This window comes from Neodiprion fabricii, chromosome 4 (assembly GCF_021155785.1).
Source record: "Neodiprion fabricii isolate iyNeoFabr1 chromosome 4, iyNeoFabr1.1, whole genome shotgun sequence".
NCBI lineage: Eukaryota > Metazoa > Arthropoda > Insecta > Hymenoptera > Diprionidae > Neodiprion > Neodiprion fabricii.
Window position 1 is genome coordinate 22,011,974 of NC_060242.1, and position 23,299 is coordinate 22,035,272.

Sequence of the window (23,299 nt, forward strand, 5' to 3'; positions counted from 1 at the left end):
CTCGTCGATTCCTCCGCAACTATCCAATATATGTTTATAAATTTTAATCCGGTGATTGAATCACACAAATCTACCGAATCGCCAAACTTTATCGAAGACCAAATGTTAATTCTCGCATGGACAGATCCTCCCTTAACAATATGGTTTAAAATTCCGGAAGTGTTTACGATAACGAGCTGGCAGCAGACGCTTCCGGCTTTCGGATCAGTAGGGACCAGGTTCCCGGAGGTTCGGGACTGCTCCCGACGCTCGGAGAGAGGCCGAGTGATGTAGTGGAGGCTTTGGCTGGCTAGGTGAGGGTACTGAGGGACAGCACTCGATCACGTGGTCGATAAGTGCGGACGAGGGTCGGGCGGTGCTGGTGCTGGTTCATGGTGGATGGAGGGGCTTGCAAACCGGGGAAACTGTCGCTCAAACGCGATCTGGTAATGGCCCGAATCACGCCGGAGGACCTCGGCTCTGCCTGCTAGTACCGCCTCTCAAACGGGAGCCGATTCCTAGGCCATGCAGATATGCGCGCTACTAATGGTCAAACACGGTTATCATCAGTGTCCGATCGACCAGTCGCTTCCGCGTAACGGAGACGGAGAAAAAGTTGGAACGACTCGTCGGCTCCGGGAGATTGGCTTTTAGATTTCTTCATATTCGGCAACCTGTTGACCTCGGCAATCTTCGTTATACAATGTGTTAAACACTCTCGTCACCGACTGTTTTTATCATCCTCGCGGTATTTAATTTTTAAGGAATGTTTTTCGAGATCGCTTTAACCGCTCTTTTTTACCGTCGTATTATGTACCCGGTCCGGTTCACCTCAAGGCTAGACGGATTACGTGATTCTCTCTGGGTATCGAAAGTAGCCCGGTGACGTAGGTGTTTGACGGCTTTTTACGGAAATGGTCCGATGCACCGTCCGTATTTATATATCCGAATCTCGAAATGTTGCAAGAATAAACCTTGACGGTGTCCTTGAGATTGCGGAAATCTGTCCGCCGTCCGTATTCACCTCTCGTCAATTCGTTTAACAATGAAAAACTGAGGAATCCTGTCGTTCGGAGGAACCGTCGCGTTGAGGTAAACGGAGAAGCTCCTTATCGCCGATGTGGACAATCTATATCGATCAACGATGTGTGGACAAGCAAACGAGCTGGCAAACAGCTCAGTTTTATGGGGGCTGAAACAGACAAGGTGGTAAAAATACCTTCGTGACAATCGTGAATCCGGGTATTACCTATATCGCACGACGGTTGAAAAAGCTCTGATCAAAACCAGCCGAGCGACTTGTTAAATTTTCAGACGATGTGCAGTGTGATCGAAATGCGGGCCTCATCACTGCATCACCACCTCTCTCTGTCTCTCTCTCTCTATGTATATTTTTTAGAACGCTGTGTCTGGGTGAGCCGGGACTCCTCGGTGACCAGCTTCGACTTAGGTCTGACCTGGTGAGACGCCGTGACTTGACCCGGACCGCCACGCTTTATGTCCCCACTTTCCAGAGATCTTTTCTGGTTGCTGGAATCCAATTCTGGAACTCCTTGCCGCCAGAAATCACTTCTGCTTCCACACTTTCAACTTTTCGCCATCTCGTTCGTATTAAGTATCTGCTGTCCGAGGAGGAGCGTGAGGCTGGGATGTCCGGGTGACTTACCAGTCTGTAATCTACTTTTAATCCCAATTTTAACCTTAGTTTGAAGTTTAATCCAATTTTAACTATTTTTATTTATGTTATTTTTTATTATTTTAATCGTGCATATAGCTTACAGACACATTTTATACTAACATTTTATATTTATAGTTTACATTTATATGATTATTTTATGATATACATGTATGCTCTGTAATTTGCCTGTGGCCCTTAGGGAGTATCGCTCCAGAGTCAAACAATTGTTCTCTCTCTCTCTCTCTCTCTCTCTCTCTCTTCTCTCTCTCTCTCTCCCCCCCTCTCCCCCCCCCCCCCTCTCTCTCTCTCTGTTCGTTCGTCAGAATTTCTGATCAAAGAGAAGAGATATCCGTCCCAAAGCGATACGCCGGACCGACCGATTCCCGCTTACTATTTGACGATTTACCGATCTTATGCTCCGAGCGAGAATTTATACGATCAAAAAATCCGAGCCACGTTGTGACGTTGAGATCCACGCTAAGCTCGCAATTCCCGATCCCTTTTTCAGTGCCGATGGTATTTTCTTCGCAGCTGAATTTAGCTTTGCAGAGTCTATGTTCTTCTCCACTTCCCAAGTTAATTGAGCATCGAGTAGCTCAGCGTATCGTGGAAATGGCAAAGGAGGACACGGCGAATCGAATAACCGGAAGAAGGTGCCTCGTATTAGATTCCGCTTGTGTCATAGAGACTCTGCATAGATATATATCCGACTTGCCCGTCCGTCTATCTATCACTCGAAGACGAGAATGGAGTATTGTCCCGGGTCTTGAGTATGCCGAGTGCAGATTCGCAGCCGTATTGGTAACGCGTCGGTTGCATACGTGGGCTGCAGGATCCTCTGTGACCGGGAACTGGAGATGCTCAATTTCTGTTCACCGTGCACTCGACACGTCAGCGCATCGCCGAAGAGTCTCATGAATTAATAAGAATTCCATACCGGTCGTGATCTCACTTTAAATTTATGCCTCGATATTGAAAATACATTGTGCTTGTGTGACATCAACGATTATTGGAAAATGTGTTCGTAAATTAGTATATCCTTTTATCCTTTTACGGTTAACCTTCTCTTTTTTCCCTCTAAAAGCTAATTGGCCAATCAATCATTTCACGTTCCGTTCGACAAGCCGGCTATTTTAAACTCCCGGGAATGACACGCAACACGAGTTCCATGCGTGCTTGACTCGACTTCGATGTAACTACCTCTGTGCGTTTCTGTGTCCGTGTGTAAAGCGTTATACGAACCTATCAAGGCAGCGATTTAACTTCGGATTCATAGATCGATTCTGCTAGTTCCGAATATGTACCGTAATCCTGGGTTCCGTGCTCAGAGTTAACGTCTTTGACGAACTACAATGAACTCGGGATAAATTAGCATTGGAATAAATAAGCTGTACGAAGATTGGTTTCTAGTCGTCGTCTATGTTCGTGCGAAAAATGGGGTGGAAAAAGCTCGGGGAAAATATTGAGCCCCCCATTCCCTCTCTCTCTCTCTCTATCTATCTATCTCTTGATCTCCCGAGAAGCAATGCAAATTTGCTTAATTATCAGCGACGCTGCAGCCCCCCTCGTCCTTCGCAGCGTCTGGTTCAACGGAGTGATAATTGTAGTGGTCGTTTATAGTTGAACGATCCTCGAGGAAGGCTCTTCAGTCGTACTGCATAATCGCGCGCCGCGTCAGCGGATCATCAGGAATAAGTCTCAAAGCGCGGGACGGTCGTTTAAAGCGAGTTCGAACTCGAAGCCTTCTTCTATTTTATTCCTCCGGCGTGAAGGCGGCGCCTTCTCACCTGCTTCCACTTTCCAAGCCTCGCTCAAAACAGTCCGTCTCTCCTCGGCCGCTCTTTCTCCGTCCGACAGTGTGGACGAGGGGGTCAAGTGCCGGGGGTGGGTAATAGGATTACGCTCCCTCGACGCGAGGTGTATCGACATTCAACTGTTCCCGCCCCACGGAGGCGAAAAACACCCCCGGAAACATCCGGCACGCATGCACGGCCGCCTTTTCCCTCGATTTAAAGTCTGCGGAACGTACAGTCCGGTCAGAAATGTGAAAAACAGAGACTTGAGTTGAGAGTGCGATACTGAAGCCGATCGAGTCGAATCTGATGAAAACGATGAGAGATTATATCGACTCGTAAAAATCGCAGACCACTTTTGATTCACATTGATTAGATATCGCTTGGAACCGCTTGGACATTTTTTTCACCACTTGGAAATATCTTGGAACCGGTTGGAAACCATTTATAACTCGTTAAGAACTGGTAAAAACCAATTTAAATTCATTCGAAATAAGTTTGCAACAGTTTGGAATAGTTTTTAATCAGTTTGTCATTGTTTTTAAATTATCTGCTAGAAAAAAAATCATTTTCGTCTATTAACATTATGAATATCAATTGGAACTAATCTCTCGGTCCATAGCTGATGTATCGGTCTTTTCTAAATAACTTATACAGAAGCATCGTTACTCTCACGTTTCATCAATTCTCTTGAATATACATACAAATCAGTAATCTCACGTCACGCGAGCAATTATCTCTCTGAACAAACAGAGATAACCAGTCAAATTCGAAGTGTATGTATACCGTATAAATTGTCCTGGCAGTGAAACCTTTGAAACCTGTCTGCTATCGCGTTTTCTCTAACCAAATCGAGATAAAGGTTACATCAGGTCTTGAAAAGTGAAACCATCCAAGTATATTAAGTTGGATTTGATTGTGGGAGAAATCGGCTCGACTCGGAGCTTCTCAGGAAGCTTTGTTTCGTTATACGTTCCCCCTGTTTCGACACTTTTTGCTGATACCGTATCAGCCCGATAGGCCCGTGCAGATCATTATCGAACTGCGTGGAAACGGAGGAATGGGAAATCGTCGGGAGAAAGGATTTCGAGAGGTAGGTGGTGGGCGGTTTCCGCTAATGGTCGGTAATGAAAACCCGGAGGCACTCGAGGCATGGACATCGCAATTAGAGCGCGACTCGCGACTGGGAATGTAATTGTTCCACCTAAATAATTCCGGTATTGCATAATCGCCAAAACGCTTTGCGCCTTGTTCTCTCTCTCTCCCCCTCTCTTAGTATGTGTGCGAGAGCCGCATCCAGAGGGGGATGAAAACCTCTCGAGAGTAAGTCGTTACCCTCGGTTTTCCGAGGCCTGCAGATGTCGCCCAACGGAACCGGAAGTATTCCTTCCCCAATTCTATCTCCCAACCAGACTCACGCGGCTCTAACGATGCAGCGAATGGATTAATTATTTACACCGCTACGTGCGCCGGAGCTCTGTCAATTTCTGCAATTCGAAACGGACTGCATCACGCACGCCTCACCCCGCATTGAAACGGGTTAACCGCACTCTATCGATCCTACTTACCCCGCAATTAAAGCCGTCTCAGATTATCCTGAGCCGTCGGACGGTTTACGGAAGCTCGAACCAATTCCGGAATCGCCTATTCCTTTCCACAGATCACACAAAAATCACCTTGATTTACACCTGTCGGCTTGGGATCGGGCTGAATTCATGAATTGCAATTTCGCGAACATAATTCTACTCTGTATGATTTCATTGAACTTTAACTTTGTCACGTTGAAGATAATTTTTCTTTCCTTTCTTCAACCGACGCAGACTTTGAGTGATTAAAAAATCGTCTCTGTGTATTTTTCTCATATATATACTTTGAACAGGCTGAAACAACTTTGAACGATTCTTAGATTACCCCAAAAGGACTTTGAACTGTTCACCGAATTTTTACCGGCTTCTAAAGTTCGTTTGAACAAGTTTGTTCGAGAGTTTTTATTTCTGATTACTTCAGACGAGTTCAACGAACTTCGAGTACCTGAGGTATTCGAATTTGGTTGGACTTGAAGTGACTTCAAACGATGTAACATCACATCTCTCTCGATGTAAACGGTAACAATTTTCGGAGAAAGATCGACACTAAACTTGTCTTCTTCTCGTATGTTTTCAGATCCAAATCTACGGCTTCAACGCTGAGCTTTATCACAACATGAGCGAGGCGCAGCACAAAAGCCAGGGACTGGTTGCGGTTTCTCTGATGGTCCAGGTAACAACCTCAAATCATCTAAACAACTTACTTGCACTACATTTGCGAGTGACAAGTTCCGTTGACGTGATTCTCCAATTTCCGCTTCCATAATACGATCCAATTTGCTTTACAAAAACCGTGAAAAATAAAGAAATGTGAAATCGGAAACGAATTCGAGGGGTTATAGGATAAGGTCAAGCAGTCCTAATTTCATATCCACGTCATTCTCCCACAGCGGAGTGGATATGGAGGGGGGATCTGGATTTATTTGATTTTGAAGCGGTAGGAAGTCAGCCAGACAAAGCCAGCAGATTTTAACGCAATTTGCCACGAGATTACCTTATACGCGCTGAACGAGCCAGCGAGCGGCGTGAATGATTCGATAAAGTTGAGAAAAAAAAAAATAATCCACCACCCCCCGGGTCTTCTTCTCTCACCATCCCTTTCGCTTTTTTATTTTATTTATTTTTTTGCAAACGTGACGCATCGCCGGAACCGGTTAGTTGAACCAGTTTAACACTTTTGGGCGGTCGTTCTGCACTTGTCTCCCGGGAATCTGGGGGCTGCAAAATACCAACAACCCTCGGGAACCGCGAAAGCTGCGGGACGCCGTCCTCCTCAGGGTTTAATCAGCTCCTAGGCACGTCTAAATTGACAATTACGTCAGCAGTTAACGCCGAGCCGGCTCTCTTCGCTCTTGCTTTGCATCATCTTAAGCCACCCTTCTCTACGCTGTCGAAATCCCTCCACACATATCGCGTGGTTGACAAGCGAAAGGAAAGAAAATTATTAAAAAACGAGCTTATCAAACTTTTCTTTTTGATCTAATTTTTATTATAAACAAAAAAAATTTCTTCTTCGCTCCGGACTTTTAGCGATTCTTCGACTTTCTCCGACAATCCTCCCCCCCCCCCCCCCCCACCCTTCACGGGAGAAAAAAAAAAATTATCACTTAATTATAACTTTGAAAATATGCCAAGCTGGGCGGGAGAAAAAACGTGGAAAATTTATATCGGATTTGTTAGTCTTACCTAATCTTGGAGACGGCGCGGCCTGCGCGAGGTTATTGGCTAGGATATAATGAAGATCACGGTGGCATGTAGCCTTTACATACCTGCAGGGGGTGGAAGAGAAGAACGAGACTTACAAGTTGGCGTAATCAAGCCCCGGAGCCTCGGCGGAGGCTCGAGAATCGCTGGAGGATTTAAGTTTGATGACAGATCACCTTCATCCCCGTTTATTATATCGCTGTCCCCGCCGTGCCACGGGGATTAAATTAAGGAAGAGAGATTATATATTTGAATAATATTTGTAATACGCTGATACAACGCTATCGTCGTGTGTTTAAAACCTTCGACCCAGGAGTGCGTCATTTTTTCAAGTCTTATGAATAATGCGTTTATTGTTTGAGTTATTACGTCGTGCGATTTTCACGCCGAAAATAAAAGGAAAAGTACAGGAGAAAATGTGCCGACTGCGAACCGCGAACGAATGCGAAATCTTAAACATTTTTAATATCATTACATCGTGTATAATACAACATTTTATATATTCAGGTATGTATGGGGAAGGGGCAGGCAAAATGTACAACCCCGAAAATTTTTCATATTTTTTCAAAATTTAGAAAAGGTTTCTTTACCAATATTTCAACTAAGGAACACTGGGCATTTTTAAATCTGGTAATTCAAACCAGTAATTGGCGCTTCAATTCCTGGAAGGGGATGAAAGATTTCAAGATTTCACGACAGAGATAATTTCATGTTCAAGGTTGTCGAAAAAAAAAAAAACTCGAGCGGTAAAAAATTGAAAAAAAACGACGAATAATTCAGGATTCATACAAACAATTCGGCAAAATCGTTTACACAGGCGTAATTATTTTATCTGCCAGATTCAATATTCTGAAATTTTCATTGTCACAGACGCGATTCTGATTCAGACCGTTCGATTCTTTCCAACCCCTCGACTGTCGACGTTTTTCTCAGTCGGGGGAAAGAAATGAAACGAATGATAAGATTTACAACGAAAAAAACTTCCCCCCAAAAAAAAAAAAAAAACAAAAAAAAAGCAAAAAAAAAAAAATCGAGAACGGGGCGAAAAAATTATCGGTTTCTCACAGGCGGCGACGGTGACTGTCAAGGTGGTAAGCGACTGCTAATCCGCACAGTCGTTCCCAAGAGTCGGTTTCTTGAGGGGTGGATGTCGGCGGAAAAGCGGGGCGGGGGGGTGTGGAGGGGTGTGGAGTAGGAGTCCTTAATATTCATAAGACGAACTCGACGGGCTTTCGGAGCAGGGGTTGCGTCGCCGAAAAGCTCCTTGCGTGAGGGCCGCGAACGCGTTTTCAGGTGCGGTCGGAGTGACGGCTGGAAAGTTGCAGAAGGGCGGGGTGGAGAGGGGGGGAGGGGGGGGCGTGTTTAAGTGTTTTGGGAGAATCCCAAAGCTCGGTTATATTAACAGCGAGGGTTTCAGGGGTTGGGAATCGGGGGGAGAGAGAGAGAGAGAGACGCTCTCTCATCGCTCTGTCACTTTGCGCGGCACGACGACGGCAACCACCTTCGCCTCCCTTGCGGCCCATAATCTGTCTGAATTACCCGCACCGCGTGGCTCGCAGAAAAAGAAAAAAAAAAAAAAGAAAAAAAAAACGAAATTTCAACATGCCCAGTCGGTAACGAACATTCCTCTCGTACTCCTGAAGTTACCGAATCATTGAGTTTAACCGAGCACAAAATATTTCTCTGCATTCCATGCTTTGCCATCAAAATTAATGCCTACGGGGGGATTCCATACCAATTCGACCTGGGCCTGATCCTCCACCTCTTAGATCTGATCCGCGATTTTTTTGAATGATTCTTCTGTCTCGAAATAGCGGTTAAAAATTTTTTCAGATTTTTTTAATTACATTTCAGCGCGTCATGAATTCTTAAGTTTTTTTTTTTCTTTTTGTAACACATCTACGATCGTGATCGGAAAATTTAGAAAAAATTAGAAAAAATTCTGTGTTGGAAATACAATTTTTTTAACCAAAATTCATAATGTCTGAAAGTCTGAAATCTGAAAAAAGTTTCAAAAATTCTCTTCTATCGTTAGAAATATCAAGCAGCAGTCCACGGTGTGTTGATAACCGCTTCTACTTTTGAAAATTTTTCTTTGAAAAAAAAAAATTAAAAGAACAGGCTGAAGCAAAAGCGCAGACAATATGAAATCGAGTTCAACATTCCCTGTATCTAATACAGAATTTTTGAGAATTTTTTCAGATTGTTCCATCACGGCCATCGAGGTGTAAAAAAAAAAATTCGAAAATTTATTACGTGCTCAGATTCAACCTAATAAATTTGAAATTAATCCTAATCGCTATTTAGAGTCAAAAGAATGATACAAATAAACATAAATCTAAGAGGTCGAGGGTCAGATCCAGATCGGATTGGTATGGAATGCCCCATTACAGATAAAATATGCAACTTTCATAGCGATTTTTTTTTCTTCATATCTCCTCATCGAACACTCAAAAATACAAAAGTTGTTTTAGTTTTAGTTTCATACTTGTGACGTCAATGCTTTAGAACACTTTAGAAATTACCAGGAGATTCTTTTAATCCAAGAACAGTTGCCAATCAAAGTTGCACGCCTTCTTCCGGATTATTCAATAAGAAAAAAAAAAAAAGAAAAAAAATAGGAAAGATGAAAAAAAACTATCCATTTACACCGCACATCTCGTGAGGGATCATTTTTTAAAAAAATCTTTGATTAATCCCACGATTCTCGTTTAATCTGTTGCAGTTGGGCGACACTCCGAATCCAGAATTAAGGATCCTGACCAGCACATTCAACAAGGTTCTGTACAAAGGTGAGTGAGAAACTGAAGCATGCAAGCTTTATGCGGAGAGAAAGCTCGAGGAGAAGGAGAAAGAATAAATAAGTAAGTGTCTAACAAAAAAAGAAAGAAAAAAAAGAAATAAGTAACAAAGTAAGGAATGGTGAGATGAAAGGCGCCAGGAAGAGTTTCAATTGGCAAAACCGGCACCGGACGAACTTCTTCGGGTTAAATTCTCGAGCGGAGCAAGAGAAGAGAAATAAGAGCCGAGTGGCCAGGAGGAGGAGGAGAAGGCGTGGAGGTGGAGGAGGAAGGGAGGCGTGTATCTCGGTTCGCTGCAACCGGGGCGAAAGGGGTATGAAAGCATGGGGTGCAATTAGCGGGCATCAAAACCGGGGGATTACGCAAGACGATGAATGCCACTCTCACACGCGACATAACCCCGCCTCCGGGCCGTTATCTAACCGTGACTCGGCGTCTCGAGCCTTCGGGATAACCTACCTAAGGAACACCTGATGCAGGGATAATAGGACCGTGAACTCGGGGATGAAAGAAGACCGAAACACACTCACCGAGTTGAGAAAAAGAGAAATGAATATACCTGCCCAACACTATCTGCTGAGATTTTCTTCGCATCTGTGTTTTTTTTTTTAATATCATCGCGCTTCGTCTTCTTCGTCTTTTTCAAGCATATCGCTTGAATACGGATAAGAAATTTTTTAATTACGAATTATAGTTGCGCGAATTCTTCTTCTTCTTGTTTTTTTTTTTTTTTTTTTTCTCCCTCTCTGTTTTACAATGTATACCTTTTAGTCTTCCCCCCCCTATTCGCAAAAAATACTTTGAAAAAGTTTTTGAGAATCCGCGAGACGATTGTCACGGCAAACAATCGTACGATTCGTCATTAACCTTGAGAACAAGTATTATTTTTTGCATGCTAAGCAAAAGTTTCCTATTCTCTTTTTCTTCCCCCCCCCCCCCCCCCCCCGCTCCTTCCGTTATTCTTCTCTTTATCCACGAGACAAGATAGTTTTTATTTTTTTTGTTTTTTTCTTTCCTTTCGTTTTCTCTCTTAAATTCAAACACGCCACGACGAGACACTTTGAGATATTATTATAAGTAAAACGGGGGTTGCGTTTGCGGGTTCATTAATCACCCCTCGACGTGCATTCGCCCGTATTTTTTCACCGTCTTTTACCCATATCCTGGGCGCGCCTCAGCATCCCCGGATTTTCTTTTCGCCCTTTATGCTCGCTCGCGCGTGTGCGTCTGTGGGTGTGTGTCTGTTTGTATATCGTACACAAGGCGGCGAAAGGTCGGTTGATATTTTTCTGTCTCGCCTCCTCCGCGTTATTATTTGTCATTTCACGGACCGGCGTCTCCGGAAATGTCCGCCGTTACATATTACATATATCGTATACATATATATATATATATGTGTGTGTGTGTGTGTGTGTGCACGAAGCTTGCAAGGGGAAATCGGTACAACCCACGTGTCGATATATAAGAGCATCGGAGATTGTGTATTTTTTTTTCATTTCACGTTACCTTCTCGTCCGCCCGAAATTAGAAGCGAAGGATGAGGAAAGGAGGGAAGGGCGGGGGGGAGGCAGAGGCAGAAAATGGGAGGAAACCGCTTTAACCCCATTATGCAACGGACTCCCGGTGCTTTCTGCAGCTCTTACCCGACCTGGATGGGAAAACCACCCTCTTCTTTGACGTTTCTTCGTCCTCTTCGTTCTTCATACCTTGCGACAGAAGCACGAGCTTCTCTTCTTGTTCATCTTCTTCCTCTTCGCGCAGCCAGCTCCAACGGATGACGGGCCGACATTCTCCTTCTTTACAATGTCAACCAGTCTCAATAATAAAAGAAACGCCGCGGTGATGTATACCCTGTGCATCGTGGCATCGTGGACGAGATATAATGCGCGAAAAAAGCAGCGACGAGGAAAGGATGCTACGAGGAACACACTACGCATTCCACGGCTAGCTTGTGTGTATGGGGAGAGAGATATCTCAGCTGAGAAAGAGAGAGAGAGAGAGAGAAAATTCGAGAGCAAAGCCTTAGTCGTCCTCTGATGCCGCTCGCTGCCTAAGTGGTACCGAAAACAAGTTGTGAAAAATTGCTCTTCTTCACTCCACATCCTCTCTCTCTCTTTCTCCCTCTTTTTCGGTGGCAGGACTTGCCAAGGAGAGGAGAACTTGAATAATGGTTTTTTCATTCGCCGGCGCGTTACGCGCGCCTTGCCTATTTCCTTTTTCGAATTCTCTACCTGCTTCTTTTTTTATTCGTTCCGCGTGTGTTGTTTTCTTTTTTTTTCTTCTTCTTCTTCTTCTTCTTCTTCTTCTCAGAACCCATGGCGCGGAAGAAGAGGGTGAAAAAAAAATTTTCGAAGCAAACAAAAACACATTTCTCCCATACTATTAGGTTTTGTACTGTTTTTCACGTTCGCGGTGTTAATAACGTTGAGAATGAATTAAAGAGCAGATTAGATTCCATCATTTACTATTTCTCGTTTTGGGATTTTAATTTTCAACCTGCAACGATACCGATTATGGATAAAATGTAAAAGAAGCCTTAAAAAATATGTAACAAAAAGTTTAATCAGAAAGCTTCGGTTTATATCGAGACCATGGGTGAAAACAAAGCTTTTACAATCTTTGAAAAAGAACAAAACACAGATCAAAGTAGAGTTCATAACAACGTTAAGGAACTAAAACTGGTGACCATATAAAAATGAAGCTTGTAAGAAATCCGAACGTCTCGAGGAAAACCTGACGACGGAACTTGACTTTGGAAGAACAGATGAAAAATGACTAATTTCGTAGGTATTACAGTTACACTGAAATCATCAAGTGTGAATCATTCGGATTAATAGCGGCACGTTGAATTCGAGAATCATCGTTGCGAGTAAGGTTGTTGAAGGGAAATCCCTTCGCAGGTCGACGAGAATCCCACGATATCCGTTCTCCATCATCCCCCGAAAGATCTGCAGCGGGGCGAGCTAATAAATTACGTTAACATTGTTGTCTGTGTATATATACGAGAAGCATGGCAACTAGCTAAGCTCGTATCGCCGCGATACATAATCTCGTGGAAGCTGGCGCCAGGGGCTCGGCAGGGCTTCGAGAACTTTGAGATGCCATCGGCGCAAAGGGGCGGAGGAGGGAGAAGAACGAGGAGGGGGAGGAGGACGGGTTTGAATACACGCCGAGAAGAGCTATTACATTAATTCGCATCTCTCCGGGCAACGATGACAATGGGACACTTAGATTCCTGATGTCATTCCGTCCCCCCGCCCTTCGGAGGAACGGAGCACCCTGCATTGTCTTTTGATTTATGTTCGCTGCCCGCTGCCGTGTTAACAACCTATTGATTGAAACACACGCGGCACACCGACTCCCGTCCCTCTTCACACCCCCCTCATTGTCTTCACCACCAAGATGCTCCCCAAGGTTTACGAAAGGATTCAAAAACTCACCAATTTCAACCGGGTGGTCAGCACTTGGCAGCTTTTTTTGTTCGCTCTTGATTCGAAGACTCGATTATTAAATTTCGAAATGATTTATCGAAGTTTCAAGATTTTGAAGAATCTAAATGACTTTGTTCGATTTTACGAAATTGCATTCGTCATTTTGTGGGATTTAATGTAATTACAGAATTTTCAAATATTTCGTTGACTCTAGACGATTTAGCGGTATCTCAAAATGTTTAATAAAAATTCAAATATTTCGAAGAATTGCAATGAAATCTAACGATTTCTTAGCATTTCATGAATGGTGCACACCATATTTCACTGGTAGATTATTTTTTAACACTAAAATCAATCAAGCACAGTTCAAAATCGACTTAGTTATTTCGTTTTACTTACGTATCGTAATATCATGGAACCAAATATTTCACAGGTCATTTGAAATCGCGGTAGTAAATGATGAAAATTATTTGTGGGAATGCAATGTATCCTTGGATGATCGAGAAATGATCATAAGATCCTGTTGTCTCAAGCAAACCTCAGTCCGACGAAAAAACAATTCATCACATAAATTTCACGAAAAATTGTATCTGTGATAAAATCCATAGAATCGAACATAGAAAAATAAAATGAAAAGTAAATGCTTGTAAAGTCGCCGGACTTGGGGGGTGGAAAAATTGGTACTCGATCAGTTTCTTTCATACTTGCGTCTCTTCAGTCTTGAATCGATTGTTATTGTTAAATCATAATTACCGGTTCTTCTCAAAGTCCTCGTCTCGTTAATTTTTAGGCGACAAGGCGCAGGTCAGGCACTTGTCGGTGAAGGAATTGCTGCCGAAAACGAACGGCTATATGACGTACGAAGGAAGCACAACGCATCCCGGATGTTGGGAAACCACGGTCTGGCTAATTCTCAACAAGCCGATATACATAACGGCGCAGGAGGTGAGAGAACAGCGGAATAAACCGAAAAACGGGCGCAATTGCATTACTCTTTTTCAACCCGTCATACGTTTCTCTCAATCTCTCTCTCTTTCTCTCTTTCGTTTCAAAATCACGTTTTCGTTTATTCGTTTATTATTTCTCCGCATTCATTTTTTTTGCAGAGAATAATAAAATTGAGGATGAAATAAAAAAAGGAAACTAAGGAAAAGATTACATGTGAATAAGTAAGAACGAAAGGAGCGATTTTCCGGGGTGCATCCTCTTTATTTTTGATGATTTCGTTTTGTCTTCCCCTACCGGGTCCGTCCGACTCCTTTTATCAGTAGCGGCAGGATATTCGGTTCCCGCTCCCTCCGTCAAACATTTGAATAAATAATGACCTGATTCGTTATTCCTTGCATCTTTCTCAACTCTGAAAGCTCTACGTGCTGAGGAAGCTCATGCAGGGACCCGACGGCACCCCGAAAGCTCCCCTGGGGAACAACGCGAGGCCTTTGCAGGGACTCCACCATCGCACCATCAGGACGAACATCGACTTTCGCAGGGTGAGCTCGGTTTCTAACGGTATAATAATAATTCGCCGATATACCGGTAATCACTTTTCGCAATTTAATACCGACGACCGTTTTATCCGTCTCTCTTTTCTCACTTTCTCTGCACAGCAGCGCCCGGACGCAAAATGCCCGTCGATGGCCAAGGACATGCATTACACAGGTAACGATACCGTGGGCTCCGTTAAAGAACCCCGTAGAAACCCACAAGTGAAATCGGGGCGGGTAATTTTTATGAGTGTTTTAAAATAAGACGAATTTTTCTTTCCAGCTAACAAGTGGCAGGACGATGGATCCTTATCGCACAACGTCGTGTAACGACAGTAATTTTATATACGTATAGATATACTACGATATCGTAACGATGATTATAATAACGATTATCCGATAATCCGATAATGATGGTGTTGACTGCAATTTGTGACGCGCGATGCGTGTACACTGTACGTTATATGCAAATGTCGCGCTATTTCTTTTTTTTCTCTCTTATTACATGATTTCTTTATTCTTACCTTAATTTAATTAATTTCCTTTCTTTCCTTCGCATTTCTTTCTGTGAAAAACTTCTATTTCTCACGGATCGTGACGATGGTACAAAACTGTCTTTAGGGAAAAAGGAAGGTCGCGAGAGATGGAAAAAGAAAAGAAAAACGTGAACGACAGAGACAACAAACGGAGAGACACGATAAGATAATCGGGCCTTCGCGTACACTGCAAGTTAAAACTGATTACTATATACAAAAGTATAATTTATTGTTTATACTGTAATATGTAGATATACATAATATATACTTATACATTGTACACATATTATACTGGTATATAGTATGAAAGAGGGATGAAAAGTGGGCGTAGGGGGAATGGTACATAAATGACAAATTTTTTCGACACACAATAATACCTAGTAATAATAACAATAATAATAATAATGATAATAATAATATTAATAATAGTAATAATAGTAATAACGATAAATTAACTAACAATCGAGAGAGAGCTTTACATGTTCGGCGATGGGAGAGCGAATGAATGATGAAAAACATGTTAGCATTATTCTCGTAATTTGCGCAGGATATTTCGTTGATCTATTTTCATGTCGAATTTTTTCCAAACAAGTGACTTATGCGTAATTACGTGCAGCCGTAAACTAATGTTCTTATTTGCGCGACTTTATTTCGCTTCCTCATTTCTTAGACCGTCGATTGATACTTTCGGTTCTTTTTTTCTTCGTCAATTTCGCATCGTTCTTCGATCGTGTCGTGTATAATAGTTATACGTAAAACATACGACAACAATACATATTGTAATAAATTCGATAATGATGATGATGATGATACAGACACACACACACAGACACGCGTATAAATATAGGGTATATAAATAAACATATGCAAATATATTATATTATATACATAAAGTATGATTACCAATGACGTGTTTTCTGTCAATTACTTTTGTAGCCAAAAAAAAAAGGAAAACAAAAAAATAAAAATATTGGACTAGCGAAAATGCGGGGGAAAAAATTGAAAAATTAACAATTTACGTAATGTGCGTAAAAAAGGAAAATATGTATATCGACGCCTCGCGAGGAGAACGCATGTATAATTCTATCTAAGCATATAGGTATAATTATAAAAACGAAGATAGAGATTCGGATCAGCAAACTAAAGCTGTGTATCGAAGAATGCGGGAGAAATTTATCATCAACGATGTAATAATATAGTGATAATGCGGAGGAAGCTCGGGTGAAACGGGGGCTCCGGCATAGTTACACTGTATGCATGCCATATAATATTATAAGCGTCGAGGATTAAAATGCTTTTGTAAATACGTACGCGCTTGGGTGTATGCATGATATATGTATGGGTTTAGTACACTTGTATATTGCCCACGCGGGTATGTGGCGTAACGGAAGATTTGTATAGAGAAAATTGTATAAAATGAAACTCTGATATGGAATTGGGAAGAGGGATGCCTTCGCGGAAAAGATCCTCGACTCGGGTGTCAATTCGGACCCTAAACTTTTTTCTTATGGGAATTTAGCGTTATCTATAAGTTGGGGGGGTACGAATTTACCACCAAGTGGCAAGTTTTTTCCGTGAGGGTGCGAAAAATGCCGAAGTAGAAGGAGAAGCGGAAAGAGGAAAACAAAAAGACAAGGTGGACTACGCGAAACCATCGATAATAACGAAGAAAAAACAATTGTGAACGAATAAGATTTAACGAACAACAATTACGATGATGATAATAAACGTAATGTTATATTGTAACCAACTTCGCCAGTGCGCGGCGCGTTTTATTCAACTTATTCAATCCCTAAACCCATTATTATTTTTGAAAACGGAATGAGCCCTGATCTCGGAGAAAAAAAAATAAATAGATGAAGAGTCTAATTTTATCTTTGAATTAAAAAACTGTACGGTATAAATAAGGCTTTTGTAATATTAACTTATTCACTTTCTTACGTGGTTAAATTCAACTCAATTGTAAACCTGATCCTCTTTCTGATTGATGCGAAAAATCCGACGATGGTGCCTCTAGGGGGTTGGAAATATCGAGTCTTCATGTTCCGCGGCTGCATCATCGGGTGCTCAAGTTTATTCAACGACGCACGAGACGAGTATGGTAATTAATTTGCAAGTATTGACCCGTAGTGCCGGTTACAAGACTTGAAGTGGGCGGGGGTGGAGGAATAAGAAGAGGAGGAGGGTCGGGGTACCTGGCGTTTAAATTTCCATCAAGAATCCATTATGAGCACATCCACATGCCTGAGCACTCGACCGTAATACGGCAAAACAGGAGTAAGTAAATGTGAAACAAGACGGGGGTAAAAAGTATGCGCGATGAAAGTGAGCGAGGGTAACAATTTTTGGAAAGTCTACCAGGCCATGCATAGCTGCTGCATGTCTCCGAGAATGTGTGACTTTTTGTTATAATAATAACCGCCGACCGCCGGTAATAAGCGCGAGTAATTTTAATAAACATCGCGTGTATCCGTGAAAATATATTCGTAATGAAAACTTGACGGGAGGGTGAAAAACAGGATGGAATAAGGAAAAAGAGAAGCGGAAGAGGGTGGGAGAGGAGAAAAAAAATTACAGGACCGGGTAATGGCTATAACGGTACGGCGATAAAATGCGGGCGAGTTCTGGGATGCTAGGAAAGAAGGAATGGGGAGTGGGGGGGGGGGGGGGGGGGGGGCGGAATATGTGCTTACGAAGCTCAAAGCTCGCAGACGAGACGGCGACGCGCCGCGTTGCCTCCCCTCATCATCCCTCTACTTCTCTCCTTTGCTTCCTACTTCACTTCACTATGGAAATTCAAGGACTCGATTTCCACCCCCAGACGTATACAAAACTCTGATGGAGACGCTGGTCTTCTTATCATGTTCTTCTTTTCTTTATTCATTATTTTTTTTTTTATTCCTTTCGCCATGTTGCAAGCTCGGAAAACCTCCTCATCGACGATCATTGAAATCCTCCCCCTTCCGGTGCCTGAATTCAAAATACTGCATAGAATATGGCGGAAGAAAGATTTCGGAAGTTTATTTATATAAGGATAATTTCTGATTAATTTATAAAGATAGGTTTTTGCATGCAAAAGATATTCACAAGTTGAAGATGTATCTATTAAACTTGCGACTAGAAACGATTCGGGACGATTTTTTATGGGGGTAAAAATATCGTCAGGCTGATTTAATACCACGCAACAGCCGGTATGGCGGAGCTGATAAGTTTATCGATAGCGTATCAATAAATTTCGAAATACCGGCGAAACCAATCAAAAACTTATGTCATCAGAAACTCGGAACGCTGTTAGCTACATCGGGGTTTTAACTAGCGACTCTCGACGGCAGCGAATACTGTTCGTCAGAGGCGAGGACGACCACTCGAGTAGTCGGATGAAGATTGATTACAGGAATCAGAAGCTCGCCGATCCTCAGTTCCGAAAATGGCGGGGCGAAGAAGAAGAAGAAGAAGAAAGAGAAAAAAAAAGGCGAGGAAAAACTTTGAGGTGGAAAAAATAAAATTGATCGGTCCGTGGAGAGTCTAACCCGAGTGGGAACGAAAAAATTCCTCCATCCACCCGCTAATTAGCCTCGAGTTCCTCGATTCCGGTACAACCCTTTCGTATCCCTCGATAAAAAATTTTGATATACGTATGTTTACTTAAGCTGTACGTCTAACCGAGCACTCGCATAATTACTCGGGACTCGATGCATTTTTATGCATATTCATATAATTACGCTCACTCTCGAGCAACATGGCGGCGAAAAAGCAATCAGCTGATCGTTTCGGTTAAGCTGTGCGATTATCGGGTGACGGAGAATGCCGTGCAAGCAACCAGACTTTTCTACGGTCGGCTAGATCTGACGGCGAATAAAAAATACGGGAAAAAAGTACTTTTAAAATTAAATACGAGAGCCACGAAATGGCGTCGTTTACTTGGCGCGTAACCCGGAGTCGGTGAAATATCTCGGCGATTCTTCTGCGTCGTTTGGTTCGGTTCGTCCGATTACAACAAATGCAACGGACGAGGTTGTATAACGAGGTTATGAAAAGATACGCGGTGCTGACGAAGACGATGAGGCAAAGGAGAATGAGAAGGAGAAGACGGAGGGGGGAGAGAAATCGGATAGAATGATTGGTAATAAAAATATTACGAGGTCCTTTATAATCTCTCGCTTATAATGGCGCCCATCCCTCGGGTGGCATCGGGAAGCCACGATCGGATACGTTTACCGTTGTCTGCGTGTATCCGTGTAAGTACGTGGTTGACAGAGGTAGGTACTCCGAAAAAATTGCAACCTCATTCCCTTCCGTGAAAATCGATCTGCGTACGTAATACGCGCGATGGAACCGCCAGGAAGATATATACGAGCTGGATATCAGGGAGGGTAAACACTGTCATGAATTGGAAGGATTTCGAAGTCGTTTGAAGATTCGATGTATCAAAGATCTGTTTCCCCTATCACGAAGACTTTTTAGGTTAGATGTTATGACGAGAGTCCTATAGCTTCGATGCGACTTTTTAAACCTCTGTTGGAAAGCGTCTTTGACTCGACTGTACGTCCCTCGCGTCCGCATAACTGACAGTTGGAGTGTCACATGAGACAAATAGTAGGTGAAAGTTTTGGAAAAACGGGGTTTTTACTATGTGCGTGACGTCTTGAGGGGTGGAATCGAAGGATGATGAGCACAAGTCTAGGGTGGAAGCGGGTGGGTTCCCAGAATCGAGACGTGGTCCCTTAGGAGCGAACTTCGGGATGGCTAGATTCAATAGAATTAGAATATTTCTGGTTATTTAGATGAGGGCGGAGGGTGTCCACGGCCCTGCACGGCAGTTTTGGCTTCCTGCCTGGCTGCAGGGTTGTTATTTTGTTTTTGTTGAAACGGAATATGCTCTCCTTAACACAGTTATGCAAATTGTCTAACGGCGAACAGCCACCGGCGGCGAATTCGTGTCGAACACTGTAACGCATAGGTATGTACATATCTATGTACGTACATAGGTGGTATATAAATGGAGGAGTATTTATACCCGACGTTCGTTCCCTGACGATGCACTGTGCAGGGGCTAAAAACTAGCCTCAAACTATCAACCCTTGATATTTGAAGACATTGACTGGTCTCAACATTGTCGAAGAACTTTCTGCACACCTAGAGGAGAAATAAAATTGCTTTAAAATTTCGAAACGGTGAATTGATGGAAGCCCTTCAGCAGGCACTCGAAACCCGCAAGCCATACACGCGCGACATGCGTGAAGTGGAGACATTTCGTCAAAGTACTTTTAAGGACGATTCCCCTTATTTTCAGGATGCTCCCATGACCATCAAAGCCTCCGCCCACTTCCTCCCCAAATTCCAACCTTATCCCATCGGCAATATGGAAGTTACATCGACTCTGTCTGTAGAGATAAACAACAAAGAGGAGGAGAAAAATAAGAAACTGGAATGACTTTACCTCGTTTATTAATATATTCTTCCGAAAGACAATACTTTCTAACTCTCCTACATTTCTTGTAGTGACGTTGTAGACTCTATCCTGTCCTCTTATCTCCATCGCTATTACTCTGCCAATTCCATTCCTCCGTATTCTGAATTCTCGCACCTTTCGTGCACTCGTACGCTTTGTCTGTAACGCACTTGGATTCCTACTTCCATCGATTAAACCGCTCATGACACGGTCCTCGTCCTTTGTTCACTCTCGTTTATAATTGAGAATAAATCATTCGATATCCTTGTACAAACGACGAACGTATCATTCAATCACTACTCTCAATAGAATGGTAAAATATGACTTTGAGCGGAAAAGAACCCAAACAACATCGGTACTCCATAACGGACGCAACACGGCATTGTGGAAAAAAAAATAAAATTTTAAACTTACCGTATAACGCAGAAAACTCGACTCTTCGCACGACCTTTCCGAGGCCATAAGCCAACCTGACCGCGGAGTTTGACCGGTGAATAAAAACGTTTGAATTTTCATTTGAATTGAGAAAGAAGAAGTGGAGGGTTTGGAGATTCGGGGGGTTCTGGAAAGGCGCCGCTTCTTTCGTATTGTGCGAGCGTTGAGCCGATTCACCGCTATTACGATCCCCAGCTCTCCCACGTTTGCACCCTGCGTATACCAGTAGACGATGAATGAAAACGATTTCGAATGGCAATATTTTCCCAAGCTCGAATATCAAAAAGTTATATTCCAGCTTCTTCCAGCCGTTACATTCGCGCTCTCGCCTCCCTACAATGAGCTCTCATCCACCTCGTCGATCCACTTCACCGCATCACCCCGCACGGTAAGCACATTAAAAGTTCATACCGTACAGCACACACGTTATGCCGTGCCTCTCTGCCGAACAGAATCTCATCTACCTTATAAGCAGATGTATGAAATGAATGCAAACGCGCGCATTCGCGAATGCAAATTATTTTTATTGTACGCTTGAATATGGAAATGAGCGTCTATTAGCGCAACGGCCAAGGCACGGAGTGTCTATTTTGCACAGTTTTCATATCGAGCGATACGAATGAAATCGATAATATCGTGTAACCGACACTCTTCCTGACTACTTTTCTTTCCCTCCCCCCCTCCGCCGCCGAGATTTTTGTTGAGACTTCGCGGTTACGTGCCATGAAATCTCAGGGAGCTTATCACTCGTCCCAATGTTCCGAGCCAACAAAGCGTAACTTTTCACCCTGAGTGAGCTCCAGTCGCTTTCAGAGTCGGTCGGCTAGCTTAGGCTGGATTGACAAACACAATGAGACTCTATTCTTCTTTCTCTTACTCTCCGATTCGGTTGATAATAGGAGGAGGAGTCAAGACTCTTTGCGCCCTGTTAGGTGTAAATATTTTGTTGTAGTATAAATACTCCGCATTCGATTCTCCTCGGGGTCATTATCGCCGGGGGTTGGGAAGGGTGATGGTGATAAATAACGCACTGGCGATTAAACGCCGATATTTAAGTAATGGAAATTTAATGCCGTTTGGCTGTCAGTCGTAAATAACCCGATGATAAGACCTGGGTGATAGTAGACTAGCTGTGTATACCGCGGAGAAATGGAAACGACCAACGGTTTCGCGGCCGATTCCAGGACTCGGCGGAGGAGAAGGAGGAGCTCCTCCGAAACTAAGACCCGACACTAAGATAACTTGAATAAAATATAAAAGCAAACAGCCCGACTTCTCTAAGTGAAAATCGATAGGTCGTTATTACAACCACGTCCTCTACGCAGCCCCGCGTAGCACAGCTCTCACCTAACTTCACCCTGCACTCTTATTTCTCTCACTTATCGTTACTCGTGTAGGCAGGTAACTCTTGCCATCCTCGCCGCGAATCGACAAGCCCTCGGTGCCTTTTTCTATTCAAACCGTGGCCTCTTCATTCGCGAGAAAAGAGGACGCAGTCCCGAACTCTCGACTCTCTTCCGGTGCTTGGTAGTCGATTTTGATGAGGAACCGAGCTACTTTTTCCACTGTCACGCTGCCCACGGACAGTCCGGGTAATTTGGTAATCTTGGTCTTTGCCTGGGTGCGTCGGGAGAGGTAAAAAGCCTGTAATTCAAGGCAGGATCAGCCCTCTCTCGTCCTCCCCCTCTCTCTCTCTCTCTCTGTATCCACAAAAGCGCTGAGTGTGGGAAGGGTAACAGAACTGCGAGTAGTCTATGGGCACCTAATCCGAGAGAGATCCCGCGGCAGAGACAAGGTCCGAGCCGCGTTCTTCGTTCATAATTCAAATCGGCGTGCTGAAGCCGCTTGTGTTGGTCCCGGAACGCGTGTGCGTGTTCATAATTCAAAAATTTTAGCCGTAGAGCCGGAAATCCCCCGCGCTCACCCGACCCTGCAACATGATGATGCTAACGCACGGGAAAAGCTCGGGGCCGGAAATTTATGCATTTTTTAAGCACCCGCCACCGTGTGCTTACTCACACCGCATGCGTGTAACACTATGCTGAATGTTGGAGGATGGTTAAATTAGCCGAAATCGCCGAGCGCCTTTCATCTTCCGCCCCCCGTCGCTTAACGGCCAGGCATTATACATAGGAATAATATTTTCCTTCGACAAACTGGGGAAGTACGTTGATAAATATATAGCAAAGGACTCGCGGCACAAAGAAGCTCGAGAAGCTCAAGGAGAAGAATCAGATTTCGACAAGGATGAGAAAGCTCGACTGGGCAACTCTACACGCTCCGTCGCCTTTCTTGAAATATTCGGACCCGCCAGCAGTCGGCCAGGCAAGGAGAAATTTCTGCTCGTGTGGAAAAGTGAGACTCGGTGTATCTCGAAGACCTCTGGCCGTCTGGTCGTGTGAACGATTATTATCAGAAGA

General features: G+C 43.5%; 1 protein-coding gene across 6 annotated transcripts in view; it reads left to right on the plus strand.

The window, feature by feature from the left end:
• Positions 1–16,611, plus strand: part of LOC124179503 (carbonic anhydrase-related protein 10) — a 90,424-nt gene extending 73,813 nt beyond the window's left edge. For 3 of the 6 annotated variants that reach the window (XM_046563955.1, XM_046563960.1, XM_046563954.1), the window contains 6 exons: positions 5,614–5,709; positions 9,466–9,532; positions 13,763–13,917; positions 14,337–14,462; positions 14,580–14,631; positions 14,722–16,611. In XM_046563955.1, the coding sequence (XP_046419911.1) occupies positions 5,614–5,709; positions 9,466–9,532; positions 13,763–13,917; positions 14,337–14,462; positions 14,580–14,631; positions 14,722–14,786 (561 nt within the window). In that variant the 3' untranslated portion in view covers positions 14,787–16,611. The remainder of the gene's footprint in view (positions 1–5,613; positions 5,710–9,465; positions 9,533–13,762; positions 13,918–14,336; positions 14,463–14,579; positions 14,632–14,721) is intronic. The other 3 variants (XM_046563958.1, XM_046563957.1, XM_046563959.1) reach the window with 3 other exon arrangements.
• The last annotated feature ends 6,688 nt before the right edge of the window (positions 16,612–23,299 follow it).